At 28.3% G+C, this 16,647-nt stretch overlaps 1 protein-coding gene across 1 annotated transcript; it reads left to right on the top strand.

Annotated features, from left to right (window-relative positions):
- Positions 1–14,410: 14,410 nt before the first annotated feature.
- On the top strand, positions 14,411–16,407 carry LOC108560517 (store-operated calcium entry regulator STIMATE-like). The gene is made up of 5 exons (XM_017918090.1): positions 14,411–14,707; positions 14,869–15,013; positions 15,072–15,193; positions 15,250–15,446; positions 15,502–16,407. Exons 1-5 carry the CDS (start codon positions 14,554–14,556, stop codon positions 15,739–15,741), a joined length of 858 nt encoding a protein of 285 aa, XP_017773579.1. The 5' UTR covers positions 14,411–14,553; the 3' UTR covers positions 15,742–16,407.
- Positions 16,408–16,647: the final 240 nt, after the last annotated feature.

Here is a 16,647-nt window from a genome sequence, read left to right as displayed (position 1 = left end):
AGTATAGTGATTTTCGTACATATAACGCAATTTTGTTTATGTAAATAATTAATTTGAAAAATTTCAAAACAAACTAAATTGAAATTTAGCAACATAAAATTAAATTTAATAAAATTTAGTACAGAAAATTATTTTCTATGATCGCCTTTTTCGCTTCATGTTTTGTATTTATTTAGTTCTTCGATTTGTTTAGTTTTAAACCCGCAAAGTATTGCTGAAAATTTGTTAGAAATCACAGTAATTTCTGATGAAATAATAAAATTTTGTAATTTATGGTTTATTGATAAGAAATATATGCAATTCTGTTATAAAATAATAAACATTCAGGTAGAAGAAGAAACAAAAATTAGTACAGAGAATAAATAAAAACGTAATCTTTACCTGATATTTTATATTTCTATTTTTAAAAGGAGGAGGAAAAAAATATAAAATTCCAACAAAAAATAGTTTTTATGTTGAATCAATTAAAAATTTATATTTTTATATAGATTGTTAATGATTTTTAAACGATTTTTAACTTTATTATTATTAGAAAGAATGTATTTATTGCATGTAAAAGTTTTTCTCTTCTTAAAAATGTAACATTGTTAATCAGAAGAACCGTTTTGAATTCCAAGTACAGTGCATAACGAGCATTTAGCTTAACGAGCAAAATGAATTTTAAGAACGATTTGACGATGAATGCGCGTCTACTACATCATTTTTAAAACTTGTGAACACATATTATGAGTATTTTTGAGTATGTTTCACTATACGAATAATAATCCGGAAATTTTGGAAAGGATTAAATTCATAAAGCGAGGTCCCACTGTATGTATTATTAATAAATTTTTAGATTTCTTTAAATATTATGAAATATTAAATGAAACAAATAATTCGTTGAACTACTTAAACATCTGACGCGATTGTTAATATAGATGATAAAAAATATATGGAGAAGAGTAGATTAAAACAGATGTTGAGATTGAATGTGATTTGTAGGATGAATCTTTAGTGAATGTAATGCAGATAAATGTTTTATCATTTCAAGGGGGTCGAACACAATGATGAATTGGCGAGGAGACTCACCCCACGGAATTAATTGTAGCTACGAATACATCCAACACCAGAGCTAATAGTTTATAAGGGTTTAAGCGTGTAAAGCCCCTGGGTAATTCGTATGTTAAGCGTTAAATCGTGAATCTATCCATGTTATTGATCATATCATCAGATTGCAATAAGATATATTCCCAGTCACACTTTATCTTCATATATTTTCACCCTGACGAATTATTCCATTACATAATACTATTGTATTTATAATTACCTTTTTTTTGTTATTTCTCACATTTTGTACACTTATAAATTTATATTTAGATCATTAATTATCATTGAATATTTTTTTATAATTATAGACAAATATAAACTTGTGAACATTTTGCTCTTTTTGTACATGAATAATTATGTTTTTATTACATGTTTACAATATCAGTAAACATCAATATTTTACTATGCTTTAAACTCATCAATAAACATATTTTAAATCAACCATAAAATATTTACTCTCTTTTTGATATTTAGACTCTAAATACTATAAGTGTTAATATAATATAATTTGCTAAAAGCTTATTTCTTTATTTTGTAGTAAAATTTCCTACTAAGAAAGATGTCCTCTCACATTCAGTACTTGTTGGTATTATGGAGAAGAGTGAATTATAGAAGATGGTTTTCTTTCCAGTTTCTTAACTTCCTATTTTTACTACTTTATATTGATCCCATTTCGTAGAAAATTGAATATTTTGCATTTCCATTAAGGCTACATTAAGTTCATGTGAAAAATTTAAAGTTCTCCAGCTTCCGTTCACTATTGCATGAAAATATTTCAGAGTTATCATTACCAATTTCAAGTGCATATTTTTTAGTGTCATTTTCAATTTTGAAATTTCTCGAGTCTCGATTCCCTGTATCGGGTATATTTTACCTAAATTCCAGGCAAATTTGTGGAATTCCCTAATTAGTACTTAAATAACAATAAAAGCTTTTGAGAATACAAATAGATTTAACAATAATTATTACGTAAAAGTAGAGAATTTACACAGTTTATATCATAAACATAAATAATCAATTAATTAATTAATCAATTAAGTGTTGAGATTAGAAAAATATTTCCTTAGTATAATAATTTATTTAATTACTCAAAAGCTAATGAAATATACATTGAAAATGGAATATTAAAGAATAAATTACATAGAATATAATTAGATAATAGTCATTTTCGTAGTATTAAAGTATTTTGCGTAATTAACTTATAAATTAGAAAATGAAATTTTACTTAATTAAAAAAAAAACAGATAATTTAATGAGGAATTATGGTATTTTTATTGGTCTTCTTTTTGATTTTTTACTGCAATTTATCATATTTTTCATGTATTTTGCGCTCTTATATATTATTGCATTACAATATTAAAGAGATTTAAAATTTCAATGATTATATTAAAATTCACTTTATATATAGAATAATCAGAAATAAATACAAAATTTCTTTTTGCTGCATTCTGAATTTTTCAACTGAAAAATTAAGTTGAAATTGTCGGAATGTTTAATACCGTTAACTGGTTAAGTACAACAATTCAATTTTACGAATTGAATAACAATATGCTTTCAGTTCGTCTCTGAAAGGAATGCAAATTTCTGCATCCTTTTCACAGACGAGTTTTGTCCAATATAGTTCGCTATTGCGTTGGAAATTTGCAAAACGTTACGTCAACGTAAACGCAATAAAGGGGCAATTTATTGTGGCTGAAGTATACGGGGGCGACGAAGATGGTAAAAATCTATTTCGGGAAAAGGGGTTTTTCTTGTTGAGCAATATAGTTATGTCATATTTACATCATAGTTGGCGCAATACGAAAAGGGTCAATCATAAAATCGATTGCACAAAACGCCGTAACTCTTCCGACGTTTTTGGTGAAGGGGACCAAAAACGTTGACCGATTTGGGGGGATGTCGTAAATGATGCAACGTGAAATGCGCAACCCCTTTTTTTTTCTTTCGGACAATGCACGACGGCAAAACGCAAAGGCACTTCCCTGACTTTAGTCCCAATGCCCTAAAGTTATTAACCTGGAATTAACTCGAAATAATTTATAATGTACGCAATTGCCCAAAGTTAGGTACTTTTACTGTTCCAAATGTAAAGTCAACACTTATTGCAGTCATATTTGGAAAAGGGCTCAACAATATGCAAATCGATAATAATAATACTAACTGAAAAGACCAATAAATTTATATAACAAGGTGACAATATCATTTTTTGGGCGGAATTTACAAAATATGCACAAACGAGGAATTCCAGTGTTTCTTCATTTGTAAATCCTATTTTTCAAACAAATTACAGAAAAAGACACATCTTCTCATTCTATGTTTTGAACAATTCAGCAAAGTTATAATAATATCTGGTCAAGTGTTTTTAAAACTCAAATATCCATCATCAAGTATCACTTATCAGACTAAATTTCACAAGTACACAAAAAGTCGGTGACTCAATGTGCGAGTAAAGTATCGTGGAATTATGGTAAGTTTTTCATCTTGATGATTGCCAATTGTATCAATTAATTGTATACATTTTTTAATTTCAAATGCATAATTGATGCTGTTATTTCATAAGGTTTTTATTATGTAAAAATGGTGTAAAGTCAAGATAACATTTCTCCGAAAAGTTGTATACAATTGAGGAAACGCACAAATATTACACAAAATTACCAATAAAAAAAATTTATAAACTGTACAAAAAAATCATAATGATTTTACCATGGTGTAAAGTAAAAAAAATGGAGGGAATACGAGTTAAAAAAATAAAAGGAGAGTATTACCGCAGCGCCTTTAAAAATGTGTACATTTTCGAGTTTATAACATAACCATAAAACACTGGCAATATATATATTTCTACTTTTTTTTTTGTCGTTCACTTTGGCAAAATGAATCTCGCTCAATGTCATTGCGACGATTTAAATTCTAAAGATTTTATTACGGCACCGCTTATTATTTTATTACACCGCATTGCACCGAAATTAGGAAAAACTCTCTGTCCTTTACCGATTTTATTGATCTCTTTTACAGGCGACGTGATTTTAGTGTGGTCATATTGAGCAAGACCAAAGACCGATGGACCCCCCTTTTTTCCCTTCTTTTTCTTTCGGTTTGCTACAGATTTCTGGAAATTTTCTGAACATATTTTTTACGATCCTACCAAAGCAAAACGATCGTTATTAGAAGAAACAAAATATTAAAAAGTGCTTAGATTATATTTACAATCTTTCTATAGAAGAACAAAAAGTAAATTTGTTTACAGTACAAAATGTAATGAAGACGGGAAACTCAACAGTATCAATTTCTACCTTTGATTCAGTTATACTTGCAAAAAGACAAGACGAAATTAAAACATGTATAAGAATATATATAATATAAATGATATACTTATTCTTAAATTTGATGCAAGTTTCTACCATATTTTTTCAGTAAAATCACTCTTATAAATGTTCTTATTCTGAAATATTTATACATTTTTATTAATGCAATGCATTTTTTTTTTTCTTAGAAATATGCGAATATCAACTTTTTAAATAATTATTGTCAAAAGTTGTAATGGAAAAGAGGAGGCGGATAAGGAAAGCATAAGCTTTAGCACCGGGACCCCCCTCTGGTAGTTAAAGGGATTAAATATATAATCGGCTTAGGACGTGTTTCTCTATGTTGACAGCGTAATCCCTCTTTAGTGTGAATGGAATCGCCACACCTGCTAGCAAAAACAACATTAACTTATAAAGGACTGCACAATAAAACACGACAGTCTGTCAATCTAGTAAACATGGTGGTCTTAAGGCACATTTAATTGATCTACCCAAAACATTACATCTAAATATTTAGTCATCTATTCATCAACAACAAGATTATCTTATTGAATTCATTATACATAAAAAGTATATTTTAACAGATTTCAATTATTACAATCGCAATACTAGACGGAAATTTAACTCAAATTAGACCAAAAAAAATTTGTATCTCTTTTTTGTAAAATTTAATAATAAATAATAATATTTTAATCTTTGATTTATCATAATTTGATTGTTCAAATTATTAGTAAAAATTATTCTTTATTTTCGGATTAGTTTCAACTCTATTAAAATCTTAATCTTCTTTATAATAAATCATGAAACTCTTATAAATTTAGTTAAATTCATATACGGATGAATAAAATAAAGTCTTCGTATTTTCATAAATTAATCAATAAAATTTACAAAGATAATCCGCAGTTTATACTATATTAAAATCTTAATCTTCTTTAAAACAAAACATAAAACTCTTATAAATTTGCGTAAAAATGATCGAAACTGCATATGATTTTCTTGTCAACTTTGTTCATATACAGATAAATAAAATAAAGTCTTTGTATAATCATAATTTTATCAATAAAATTAATAAAAATAATTCTTTATCTGTAAATTAGTTACAACTCTTTTAAAATCTTAATCTTCTTTATAATAAAACACGAAATTCTTATAAATTTGCTTAAATATTTGATCGAAACTACTACATATTATTTTCTTGTTTTCTTTATTCATATACGGATGAATAAAATAAACTCTTTCTATTATCACTGTTTCACCAATACAATTAATAAAGATAATCCGCAGTTTCTACTATATTAAAATCTTAATCTTCTTTAAAACAAAACATGAAACTCTTATAAATTTGCTTAAAAATGATCGAAACTGTATATGATTTTCTTGTCTACTTTGTTCATATACAGATAAATAAAATAAAGACTTTGTATAATCATAATTTTATCAATAAAATTAATAAAAATAATTCTTTATCTGTAAATTAGTTACAACTCTTTTAAAATCTTAATCTTCTTTATAATAAACCACGAAATTCTTATAAATTTGCTTAAATATTTGATCGAAACTACTTTATATTATTTCCTTCTTTTCTTTATTCATATACGGATGAATAAAATAAACTCTTTCTATTGTCACTGTTTTACCAATAAAATTAATAAAGATAACTATTTATCTGAGGATTAATTAAAATCTATAAAAACCAAGAAATTCTTATAAATTTGTACGATTATCTTATTTATTTTATTCATATACGTATGAATAAGATAAAGTGATATATTTTCGGTAGGGATTTTCAAACATGTTGTGTACCTAATCGAAATTTCATGTTTATACATAACAAATACGGTCCAATGCTATAATTTCTTGTAATTGAAAAGAAAAACCTTCCACGGATATATCAATTATGTTCGTCTACGTTTCGTTCTCCTTTTAATGTTTTGACTGAAAAACCGGTAGGCGTTCCAAACACAAGGATTTGTTCCAGCCGAACAATGCTTTAAGAAATAAAGGCGTATATTTTCAAAATACATAGACAGGATGTAAAATAAGATTGAAAAAAAAAACTCTCATACCTTTCAATCAGAAACTTTACTTACATATTTTTACGCATTTAATCATAGATTTTATCGAGTAAATCATATTTAAGTAACGAAGTTATGACTTAAACCCTTTTATCTACTTAAAAACAAAAATAAATTTAGTATAACAGACTTACAAGTCAGAACAATAAAATTTTATAAAACTAACTTTAAAAAATATAAAATTAAATATTTTTTCAATTTTTCCTATAACTTCAATAGATAAATGATTTAGAGTACTGAAGAAGTTAATGTTAAATATTCTGTTTATATTTATGTCTATCATGTTCAGCATACATAATTGATTTCTGTTAGGAGCCAATTATGTTGGTCCCAGAACGTATCTTATTCAATATTTTGACTGGAAGCCCGACAGGCGTTCGTTGCACAAAGCCCTTATCCTCTTGCACAAAGGGACCATAGAAATAGATACGTGTATTTCCAAAATATGTCGACACTGTGACCAATATGTTGACAAGCTAATCTTTAGAAATCTTCGAAGAATTGTTGAAAATTTGCGGCATTTTCAAATGTAAAATGCTGGTGCGGATACATGCCACCCAACGAGTGTGTTTATTCCATACGATTCATACAAATAAAGAAAACGTATGGTTTGATTTCAAGAATTACTTAAAATTAAGTATGATGAATATTAATACCATATTTTTGTACATCTGTTCTTATTCAATCTAAAAATGAACAGTTATTTAATTTAGTATGAATACTTAACGAAAAAAAAAATGAAATTATACAATTTAAAAAAATCAAATTTGATCTTTAACTTTTCGAATTATATAAAAAAATATAATTAGTATTGAATGTTTAATTATGATTAAACGTAATTCCTGATTATTTTTTCCCAATATTCTATAATAGAAAATTAATATTTTATAAATAAAATTCTTCAGGCTTTTGCGCAATTTTATAAATAATTAAAATTAATTTCATATAATCAATTCTTTCGAATAATTTTATTTATACGAAGGATCCATAATCTTTTTAATATAAAAATGTTCATAAGGAATGAAATATTGAATATTTGTATCTATTTCCACTTGCAGAAAGTTTTAGAAATTAATTCAAATTTCTATTATAAATGAAATAACCTTTGAAATAAATGAGACAATATTGATGGCAATTAGTAGATTCTGAAAAAAAAATATGAATAGATTTTTCACAAAAATATTGATGTTCAATTTGATATTTGAACAAAATATTGATAATACAGTGAAACACGTTTTCCCATATAAACTAATGTAAATTAAATAAAAACTATAAATTGGTCTTGATTTTTAATAATTTTGCTTTTCATATCTATGGTTCTTTTTAGTCTTTGACTTTTTATTCAAAGGCATGCAAGTGTTATTAAATTTTGCACAAAAAAACACAAATAACATGTCTGAACACAAGTTTGGAAATTTTGTGATCATAAACAACACTAAAATGCAACTATAATTACTACTAACACCAGGAACTGTTTTCCAATTCACACACTGAAGTAAAGTGAGTTTCCACATGCAGAAAGTTTCAGAAATTAATTAAAATTTCTACTATAAATGAACCTTTGAAATAAATGAAATAATAAAAATATTAATTAGTAGATTCTGAAGAGAAATATTAATCCCTGAATAGACTTTTCACAAAAATGTTGATGTTCAATTTGATATTTGAACAAAACATTGATAATACTGGAAAAAATATGATTTACTGAAATGTGAAAGGAAGATTTTTTGCATTAGTAAATAAGTCAGTGAAAAATTAAGCAAAATATTGAGAAATAATGATCTTATATAATATTAACAGCTTTTTATTATGAATATATATTAAAACAAAAATAAACCAAGAACATTCTACCAAACACTTTCCTGTATGTTTCCACTTATTTAGTTCGTTTAATATATCGTTACAAACAACACATAATAAGCGATATAAGATATATACTAAGTAGATCATCATTTCTTCAATGATGAACAACGTATGTTTTATGTTTTTACTAGCTAACATAACTAGTTTAATTCAATTGACTTTGCTGATAAATAGAGTTCATCATGATATAACTGCCTAAATATTGAATAAGATTAAACATTTAGCACCGTAGATGTCGGCAAACTGTGGCTCTTTGGGTATTTACATCATAGTTTCTAACATAATTCTAACATTAGAAAGAGACATATAAGAAGGCTATAGAATAATTTGTAGTTATTGTGATGATTTGACTCTTTCGTTAGTTATTTACTATACATTTATTTTTTATTGAAAATATACGTTCTTTTGCTTTTCGTTCGACTAACTGTTCTATGCAGAAATAACAATGACTCAAATTGAAATTGAAAAGTGAATGCTCGACTTTCTAAAAAGTTTAGTGGACGACATCATGCATGATACAGAACTGACAATGTTGTTACAAATATTTTGACTCTGAGCCGTAATAAATCATCATGACTGGAGCGTTTGTTTTGTGCATTTCACTTCCCTGGATTTGTTACACTTTCGGGGTTGGACAATGGGGGAGGCACACGACCACCGAAAGCGAAAAATATGCCAAGGACGAGTTCCGTATTGAAGAACGGGATCAAAACTGGGTGACTGTAATAAAAACGGTCGTAAACGGTAGCTACAGTTAGCTGCGACAATGCAACAACCAATTATTTCCATCCAAAGGAACTATTTTAGGAAGCATTAGCAGCAAGGACGACTACGCGTGCCATAAATAATTGGAACAGAATCTCTTCTATGACTATTGTACTTAGGACACTCACTGTTTAAGACTTGTTTCCTTTCTTTTTTTCTTCTTCTTTCAATCTCAGCGTTATTGTAACGGATTGTTAACTGTTTACGACTTCATCAGTGAAAGGTTCCTTCCTATTCCTCTCTCACATAACTTTTACTTATTTATCGCCTTATAATGGATGTTCTTTAAAGTGTCAGTCATTCATTATATATTTATTGTATCTATTTATGAATATTAGCTGCAAATGTCAATTTTCAATTAAACAAATATTAGACACTTATCAAAATACAAATATTAAATGATCTAATTAAATATTTGGTTTATAAATATTGTTTAATTCAATACACTAGTTATATAAGAAAAGTTAACAAACCTATAATATAATAAATAATCTTTACTATTAATATCATTGTAAATTCGCCAATCTGAAAATACCAGTGAACTTTCTTCAATAAACTAAAATATTAGAATATACAAAACTAACAATAAAAGACTGAAATTTTGCTGATCATTTGTTATAAGAATTATTTCATAATCCAAATACAACTATTATCTTATTAACTATGAATACTAAAAATCCTTTGTTTCTGGTTTTCATCTTATTCCTTAAATGAAGATTGCAATTCCAGGTTTGCTTTAATTTCAGCAAATTTATCTATTATCTCACTTAAATTTAAGTCCTCAAATAATTCATTTTTTATTGAAAGCAACGCTAGGTTTGATAATCTTACTTGTGTCATTGTAGATCTTAAATAGTTTTTTTTATTATTTTAAGTTTTGAAAAACTACGTTCGTACTCAGCAGTGGTTATCGGAAATGTTAATAAAATTCTTAAGATTAAACTTAAATTTTAAAATTCATTTCCTGTTTGGTGATTTTTTTAAGGCATTCTAATGGTGACCAATATGCCAGAAAATGTTACAAAACACTTTTATTTCTTCATAGAGTTCATTTCCGTTAATTTATCCATTGTTGTCATTCATCATCATCATATTTTAATGAAGGATACAAAACTTTTTAAATTTGTCATTTTCTTCATATTTTAAATTTGGTATAATATAGAGGAATCCAAATAAGTCATTATATCTTGGTCTACTATTTGTAAAAAGCATTCTCGATAAAAGTTAATTTCAGAATCGTTAACTCAAGAATCTTTTTTTTCGTAATCAAAATTTTCTAATTATACTTTTTTTATTAAATTCTGGAAGAATATTACATTTTTCACATAATTTTTTAGCTTCGACTTTTGATTCCGCAAAACTAACATTTGTAAAGTGTTTTAAAAAGATTTCCAAACCCTTCAAAAGAGAAACCCAAATTCAAAATTAATTTCGTGTTTATACAATGATATTGATTCGCTTTTTATTTTAGGATCATTTGTTGTTTCGCTTAATTCAATAAGTGCGTTCATTAATTTGTCTAAATTATGTCTAATAGCATTTATAGTATTTATTCAACACTCCCACCGAGTGGCTTTAAAGTAGTGTCTAGATGTTTCTTTACAATGTTCCATCGTGCAGCTGAGCTAGAAAAAGTTATGTAGAACTTTTGAATTACACCAAAAAAGGTTATTGCCATTGGAACAGTCGAAGCCATATCTCCTAATAATAAATTGAAAGTATGCGCTGCACATGGCACAAAAAATGGATGTGGATTTTCTGACAAAATTCATGCTTGAACTCCTTTTGTTTTTTACCAACCATGTTCGCCCCATTGTCATAGATGTGGATTTTCTGACAAAATTCTTGCTTGAACTTCTTGTTTTTTACCAACCATGTTCGCCCCATTGTCATAGAACTGTCCTCTACAATCTTGAAGAGGTATACCCAAATTGGCTAATTGAGTTTTTAACACTTCAGTTAAATCAAAACCCGTAGTTCCAAACCGTAGTTCCAAAACCAATAAAAATATTCCTTAATTTCGATATCATTTTCATAAGGCAATCTAATTGCGCCAACAAATTAATTATTTCATTTTGGCTCTGTGGGGGCCCCCAAGCCTTTATGCCCCGGGCATTTGTCCGATTGACCGACGATAGTAACGCCTTTGTGAATAGGTGTAATATAAGTAGTTTTAGTGTTATGGATATTATTACTTTTGAAAAGTACTTCGTATCCACATTCCATATTTATTACATATTAATATTAATATAAAATATGACATAATTAACTTTTAATTTTGTTTATTGTTTATTAAGATAATGTAATATTTTATAAATATAAAATAAAAAACGAAAATTTTAGAATTTCATTTGAGAATTATGAAAGTCCTAGTAATATATAGAACATATTGAGCATTAAATAATTATAAATATCTATGTTCCCTACTAGTTTTGTACTATATTTATGGTTATAGAAATGTGTATGTTAGGTGTGACCAAAAATTAACTACCGTAGGGTTTTAGGTGCACCGATTTTATGCATTTATGCCTGCAATAATCATATAAACGGTGTATTTATTAGCTCATCTCCGCGCTGATCACAATGAGGACCATAAATATCCGTTAGGAGCGGAACAGGAATTGTAACATCGGGAAGAGCAACAATTCGGCGGTCCTTTTCATAGTTTTCCCGGTTGAATCTTATCCTTTTGGTTCCAATTAGTTCAGCTTTGAAGCCGTGTACCGTACCAGTCAGTTTATGGTGGCACTTTTCTTTTATTGCCGCATCATATTTGCAATGCTACTGCTCCCAATGCCCATCATACTGCAATTATGAACTCTCCAACTATATTCAATCAAAAACCATATGCGAGGAGACGGCACAACCCTTGTAGCATATGCACATTCCAATCCTACAATTATATTATAATATACGAGGGTGATGAAATCGTTCCACCCCGTGCATTTTACACCACCGTATGTTATGACAACCACCCCAACTCAATTGAATTTAAATTACGTTTTCAAGAGTTATAATTAATTAATCTCAATTTCAAATGCTTTAATAATCTCGATTGAAATTGATTGTTAAAAATATACTTAAATGTAGCAACAACAAATGTACCTGAAGATTTGTGATGATTTTTGGTTATTGCTACTGTGAAAAATCAGATTTTGTGTAATTTTATTGGAACTGTTACGCTTGAATGACTAAACGGAAGGCAAAATTCGGTCGTCCCTTACCGCGAACGACATAGAGCACCGACGGTATTTGTCTACAAGAGAAGAAGGTTGCTGTAAAAGTGTCGACACTGTTTTGGAAATATACGGGCCCCAATTATATTCTACTGAAACTTCTGTGCTCTTCTTCCACGGCAAATTCGAACGTTTCTTATGCCACATTGTGTTTGACTCGGTTATATCATCTACAAAAATTGCTTTATTGCGCTCTGCTCCTGGAAAATGGGGTTTTATTGGCTACCGTTTTATCAGCTACTAACATTTTTCAACGTTCTCCTCTCTTCTGTTACAATATTAACACTGATGTGCATTTATTGCGTTTACTCAATGCAACATAAATCCATTTTACCTCATGCTTAGAGCCCTTTTACATTATTTACAACGTCTGCACTAACTCTATACCTACCTATTCACACCCAGTTAATTGGGAATATTACTAAGATCGTAAATTTTATTTATTTAAACAATAATAACTGTCAATATACAACTCTAATTACACAAAAAGAAAGGCAATACAACTGTGTCCTATAGTCACCTAAATATACTTGTATAATAAAATCAATTTAATTATTTAATTTATTGCATAATTATGAAATATATATTTCAATTATTAGTAGTTTAAAAAATAATTTGGGACAGAAAAACCTATAGCCCTTTGCAACTAATCATTTTGTTTAATTATATGTTATTGTTTTATTTTTTTTTCTTGACATAAAAACTAATATTATTAATTTAATTTGATCTCACTAATTTCAACAAGTATTTAAATTACTCAAAATATATATCAACAAAAATATGCGCTTATGTAACAACAAGCAACTCATGTAATAATTATAGGCATGTACAAAGAGTTGCATATATATGGACTTTAGCAAATTTTACATTATGTTATTGTAATCCAATTGGAACTTACTTTACACAAAACTTATATAAGAACTGCAGGCATGTACAAAGAGTTGCATATATATAAACTGCAGTAAAATTTAACTAATGTTATTGCAATTGTTCGTATAAATTATAACTGAAGTAGATAAAATTTGGTTATGAAAAGGGTTTGCGAGTGTTAAAAGGATTAGGTCTGATTGTATTGGTCAGGCTGTTACAGGGCTTCCACTCCCGGGCGCGATCCCACTACTGCACAACGCGGAGACTTTTGGCTGCTGGATTTCTCCCCTGGCCCGGTTCGCCTCTCCTTAGCCAACCTGGCCACCCCAGACTCCTCCGGGGTGCCCATATCGACGCCGAGCTTAGTGTGGACACCTGGTCGACGTGGAAACACCCTGCACCAGGACTCCCGACCTCAAACCATCCTCTAAAACCCGACCTTCCAATCGCATGAATTACAGGAGTGCGCTACGCTCCCAGTCTATAAAATTAAATACTTTTCTGTAATACATGTAACTTGAACGATCTGCATTTGCAATAAACCAATAAATTCTTTTTTGTGCACTATTTCGAACAAATAGAACTTATTCAAGTGTTTATTACTCAATTTTCGATTATTCTCAATGTTTGGAACATATCAATATTTGTATTGGTTTCATTTAAGTCCAAAAGTGTTGAATTTTAAATTTAGTTTAAATATTTGCAAAATGTAGCAACGATATAGGATCAGCGCTAGAGTATAAACATATAGTAATAGTTGTAATGAAAATGTAAAACTCAATAAGTTGATTCTATCTTCGAGTAAAATTAATTGTTAGGAGGTTTAAGTTTTCCTTAAATCTGCAGGATTATACAAAAGGACATTAAAATATCTCACTTTTCTTATATTAATAGAATTTATTTTTAAGGAAAATACGAATATACATAACAGTATACAAACTTGATTAAGTATAAAATAACTTTATCCACAATAATAAATTAATTTTAAAATTTGAAGCGTCCTCTCTAAATTTATTTTGTACGTTTAGTATGCAACCAAATATACGATAAATTTGAATATTGAAATGTAAAATATTTTCAAATTTTGTTTCCAAATTGATAATAGACTTATGTAAATAATTATCAAGTGCAATTAGTAATCAATTTAATATATAATTGATTATTATCATCTGACGTCATCGTTTGACACTGACAGCTGTCAAATACAATAGAATGTACCTGCATTTGCAATCGGGTTTTACGTAGGAAAAAAGAAACACATTGTTTGTGACAGTATTAATGAGTGCCAAACAAATTACAGTATACAACTAACACCGTCTTATTATCTATATTATCATATCATATTTACAAAAATGTATGCAAGTTTCAAACATTGAAATGAATACTACAAGTGTGAACAGTTTTGATCATCATAAAGGAGGGTTGCATTGTAGCAAGGATTCTCTCACTGATGTTTTTGGATGGTTTCTACAAGTCTTATTGGCCTGTCTAGCTTTTACATGCCTTATAGGTATTATACATTATGCAATTTACTAAACTCAATTTATTTATTAACAATTTTAACAAGGATGCACATATGTAAATTTATGTGTTGATAAGCAACAAACATTGTACTTTGACCTTACATAGCTTACTTGATTTATAATTTTAATAATATTTATTATGTTTTAGCGAAACGTTTTTGTGAACCGAGATCAGAAAGAAGGTCATGGTTGATTTGGTTTTATGACACATCCAAGCAGGGCATGGGTGCCCTTGCTATACATTTAGCCAACGTATGGTTGGCTGGTCAATATACTGGAGATCCTTGTACCTGGTAACTAATTTAAATTTCAATCTTATACACTGTTTATTTATTTAAATTGTTATTTTAGGTATATAATTAATTTTCTGCTGGATTCATCATTGGGTTTATTGATCATATTCATTGGGATTCGATTTTCTCAATACTTGTCCAGGAAAAAAGGCTGGGAATTGATTAATTTTGGAGAATATGGTAATATATATTTGTATGCATTGTAAAATCTATTGTTAATTATAATTTTTTTTAAGGTAAGCCTCCGTCCATGAATGCTTGGTTAGCTCAATGTTGCCTTTACGTTGGCTTAATGGCCATAGTTAAGACTAGCATAACTTTATTTATGCAGCTAGACTTCTGGGAGGGTGTCAAGGATTTTATTTTGTCGCCAATTAATAATCCAAAAATTGAACTGGCTTTTGTAATGCTCATCATTCCCTTTTTTGTAAATGTAAGTATATTATAATTGTCTGAAAGTTAGTTTTATGTATTGTTAATGTATTTAGATTTTAATGTTCTGGGTGACTGACAACTTTTTGATGCATCGCTCGAAACCTGTGAGATTTATAAAGAGGAACAACTTTGAAGACGGTTTACTGCAAAAAGTAAAAATTCAGTACAGATCGGTGAGCAAGAAGAACAGACGCAGGAATTCGGAAAACGACATCCTGTTGTCGGCTGATGACGATCTGTTGGATTCCGATGAGCCTTTCTATCGCGGTGGCAACAAATCCATTATAACTTAACATTCATTCACAAAGTGATATTTATATATAGGATTCTAAGTAATAATATATGTAAACCAATTCAAACAATACTTTTAAATTGTGATACCAAATCTAATCAAAAATAACCAGATTGCATGTTCAACTATATAATAATGTTATTTTCTTATTTATCATCACGAAACTGTCGTCTGGTATTCATTGATTAGTATTAGTTTATAGTTTAAAGACTTTGATATTTATCTATTTTACAAACGAATGGAGCAATTTGATGCCAATGATGAAAGGATTGTATTTTTTTTTGCGTTTCTTTGACGAGAATTAATTTTAAGTGAAATGAAGCCTATAGTTACCTTGAATGCCAAAAATATAAGTATACGATGCAGGGGTTGTTTCAAATCATCCAATACTTATATTTTGTTTAATGAAATATTAGCGTATACGTGTAACGAACTTGGAATAAACATTAATATAGTTTATTCGAATTCTAAAATTTAGTAATAACTTCCTGAACCGGATTGTTGTGGTGATGGAATCTGTTATAATTATATGAAAAATGTCCGTGCCGTTTTAAGTTTTAATATCATTAGTAAAAATTATTTCTACAATTCGAGAATTTATTGTTGCATTTTTTTAATGGTGCATTTGTTATAATGATACAAGGAGAGTTTTGATATGTATTATAGTCAAAAGTAAATTTATTAATAAAATTATATTTTCTATACTTCTTTTCTTTACTCACTACTTAACTTAATTAACCTTTTTTTGTGTACTTATTAGAAATTAAAAGGAGATGTTTTTCTTATTTTTTTTTTCCACTAAATAATTTTCTTTTCATTGTAGGTGGTTTCTAATTAAATTCTGTTTTTCAATGAATTTATGTTTATACCGGTTTTTCAAGCGAAAGAAAATAATCTGAAACAATAT

The sequence above is a fragment of the Nicrophorus vespilloides genome, unplaced genomic scaffold (assembly GCF_001412225.1).
Source record: "Nicrophorus vespilloides isolate i.1.1-1 unplaced genomic scaffold, Nicve_v1.0, whole genome shotgun sequence".
Lineage (NCBI taxonomy): Eukaryota > Metazoa > Arthropoda > Insecta > Coleoptera > Silphidae > Nicrophorus > Nicrophorus vespilloides.
This window is presented reverse-complemented; position numbering and strand designations above follow the sequence as displayed.

What these genes read in the sequence shown, in the direction of transcription:
- LOC108560517 (XM_017918090.1), top strand. Translation starts at nt 14,554, where the DNA reads ATGCAAGTTTCAAACATTGAAATGAATACTACAAGTGTGAACAGTTTT. An exon ending in ACTGGAGATCCTTGTACCTG is followed by an intron (nt 15,014 to 15,071) that starts GTAACTAATTTA and finishes TTGTTATTTTAG; the next exon opens with GTATATAATTAATTTTCTGC. An exon ending in TCATTCCCTTTTTTGTAAAT is followed by an intron (nt 15,447 to 15,501) that starts GTAAGTATATTA and finishes TAATGTATTTAG; the next exon opens with ATTTTAATGTTCTGGGTGAC.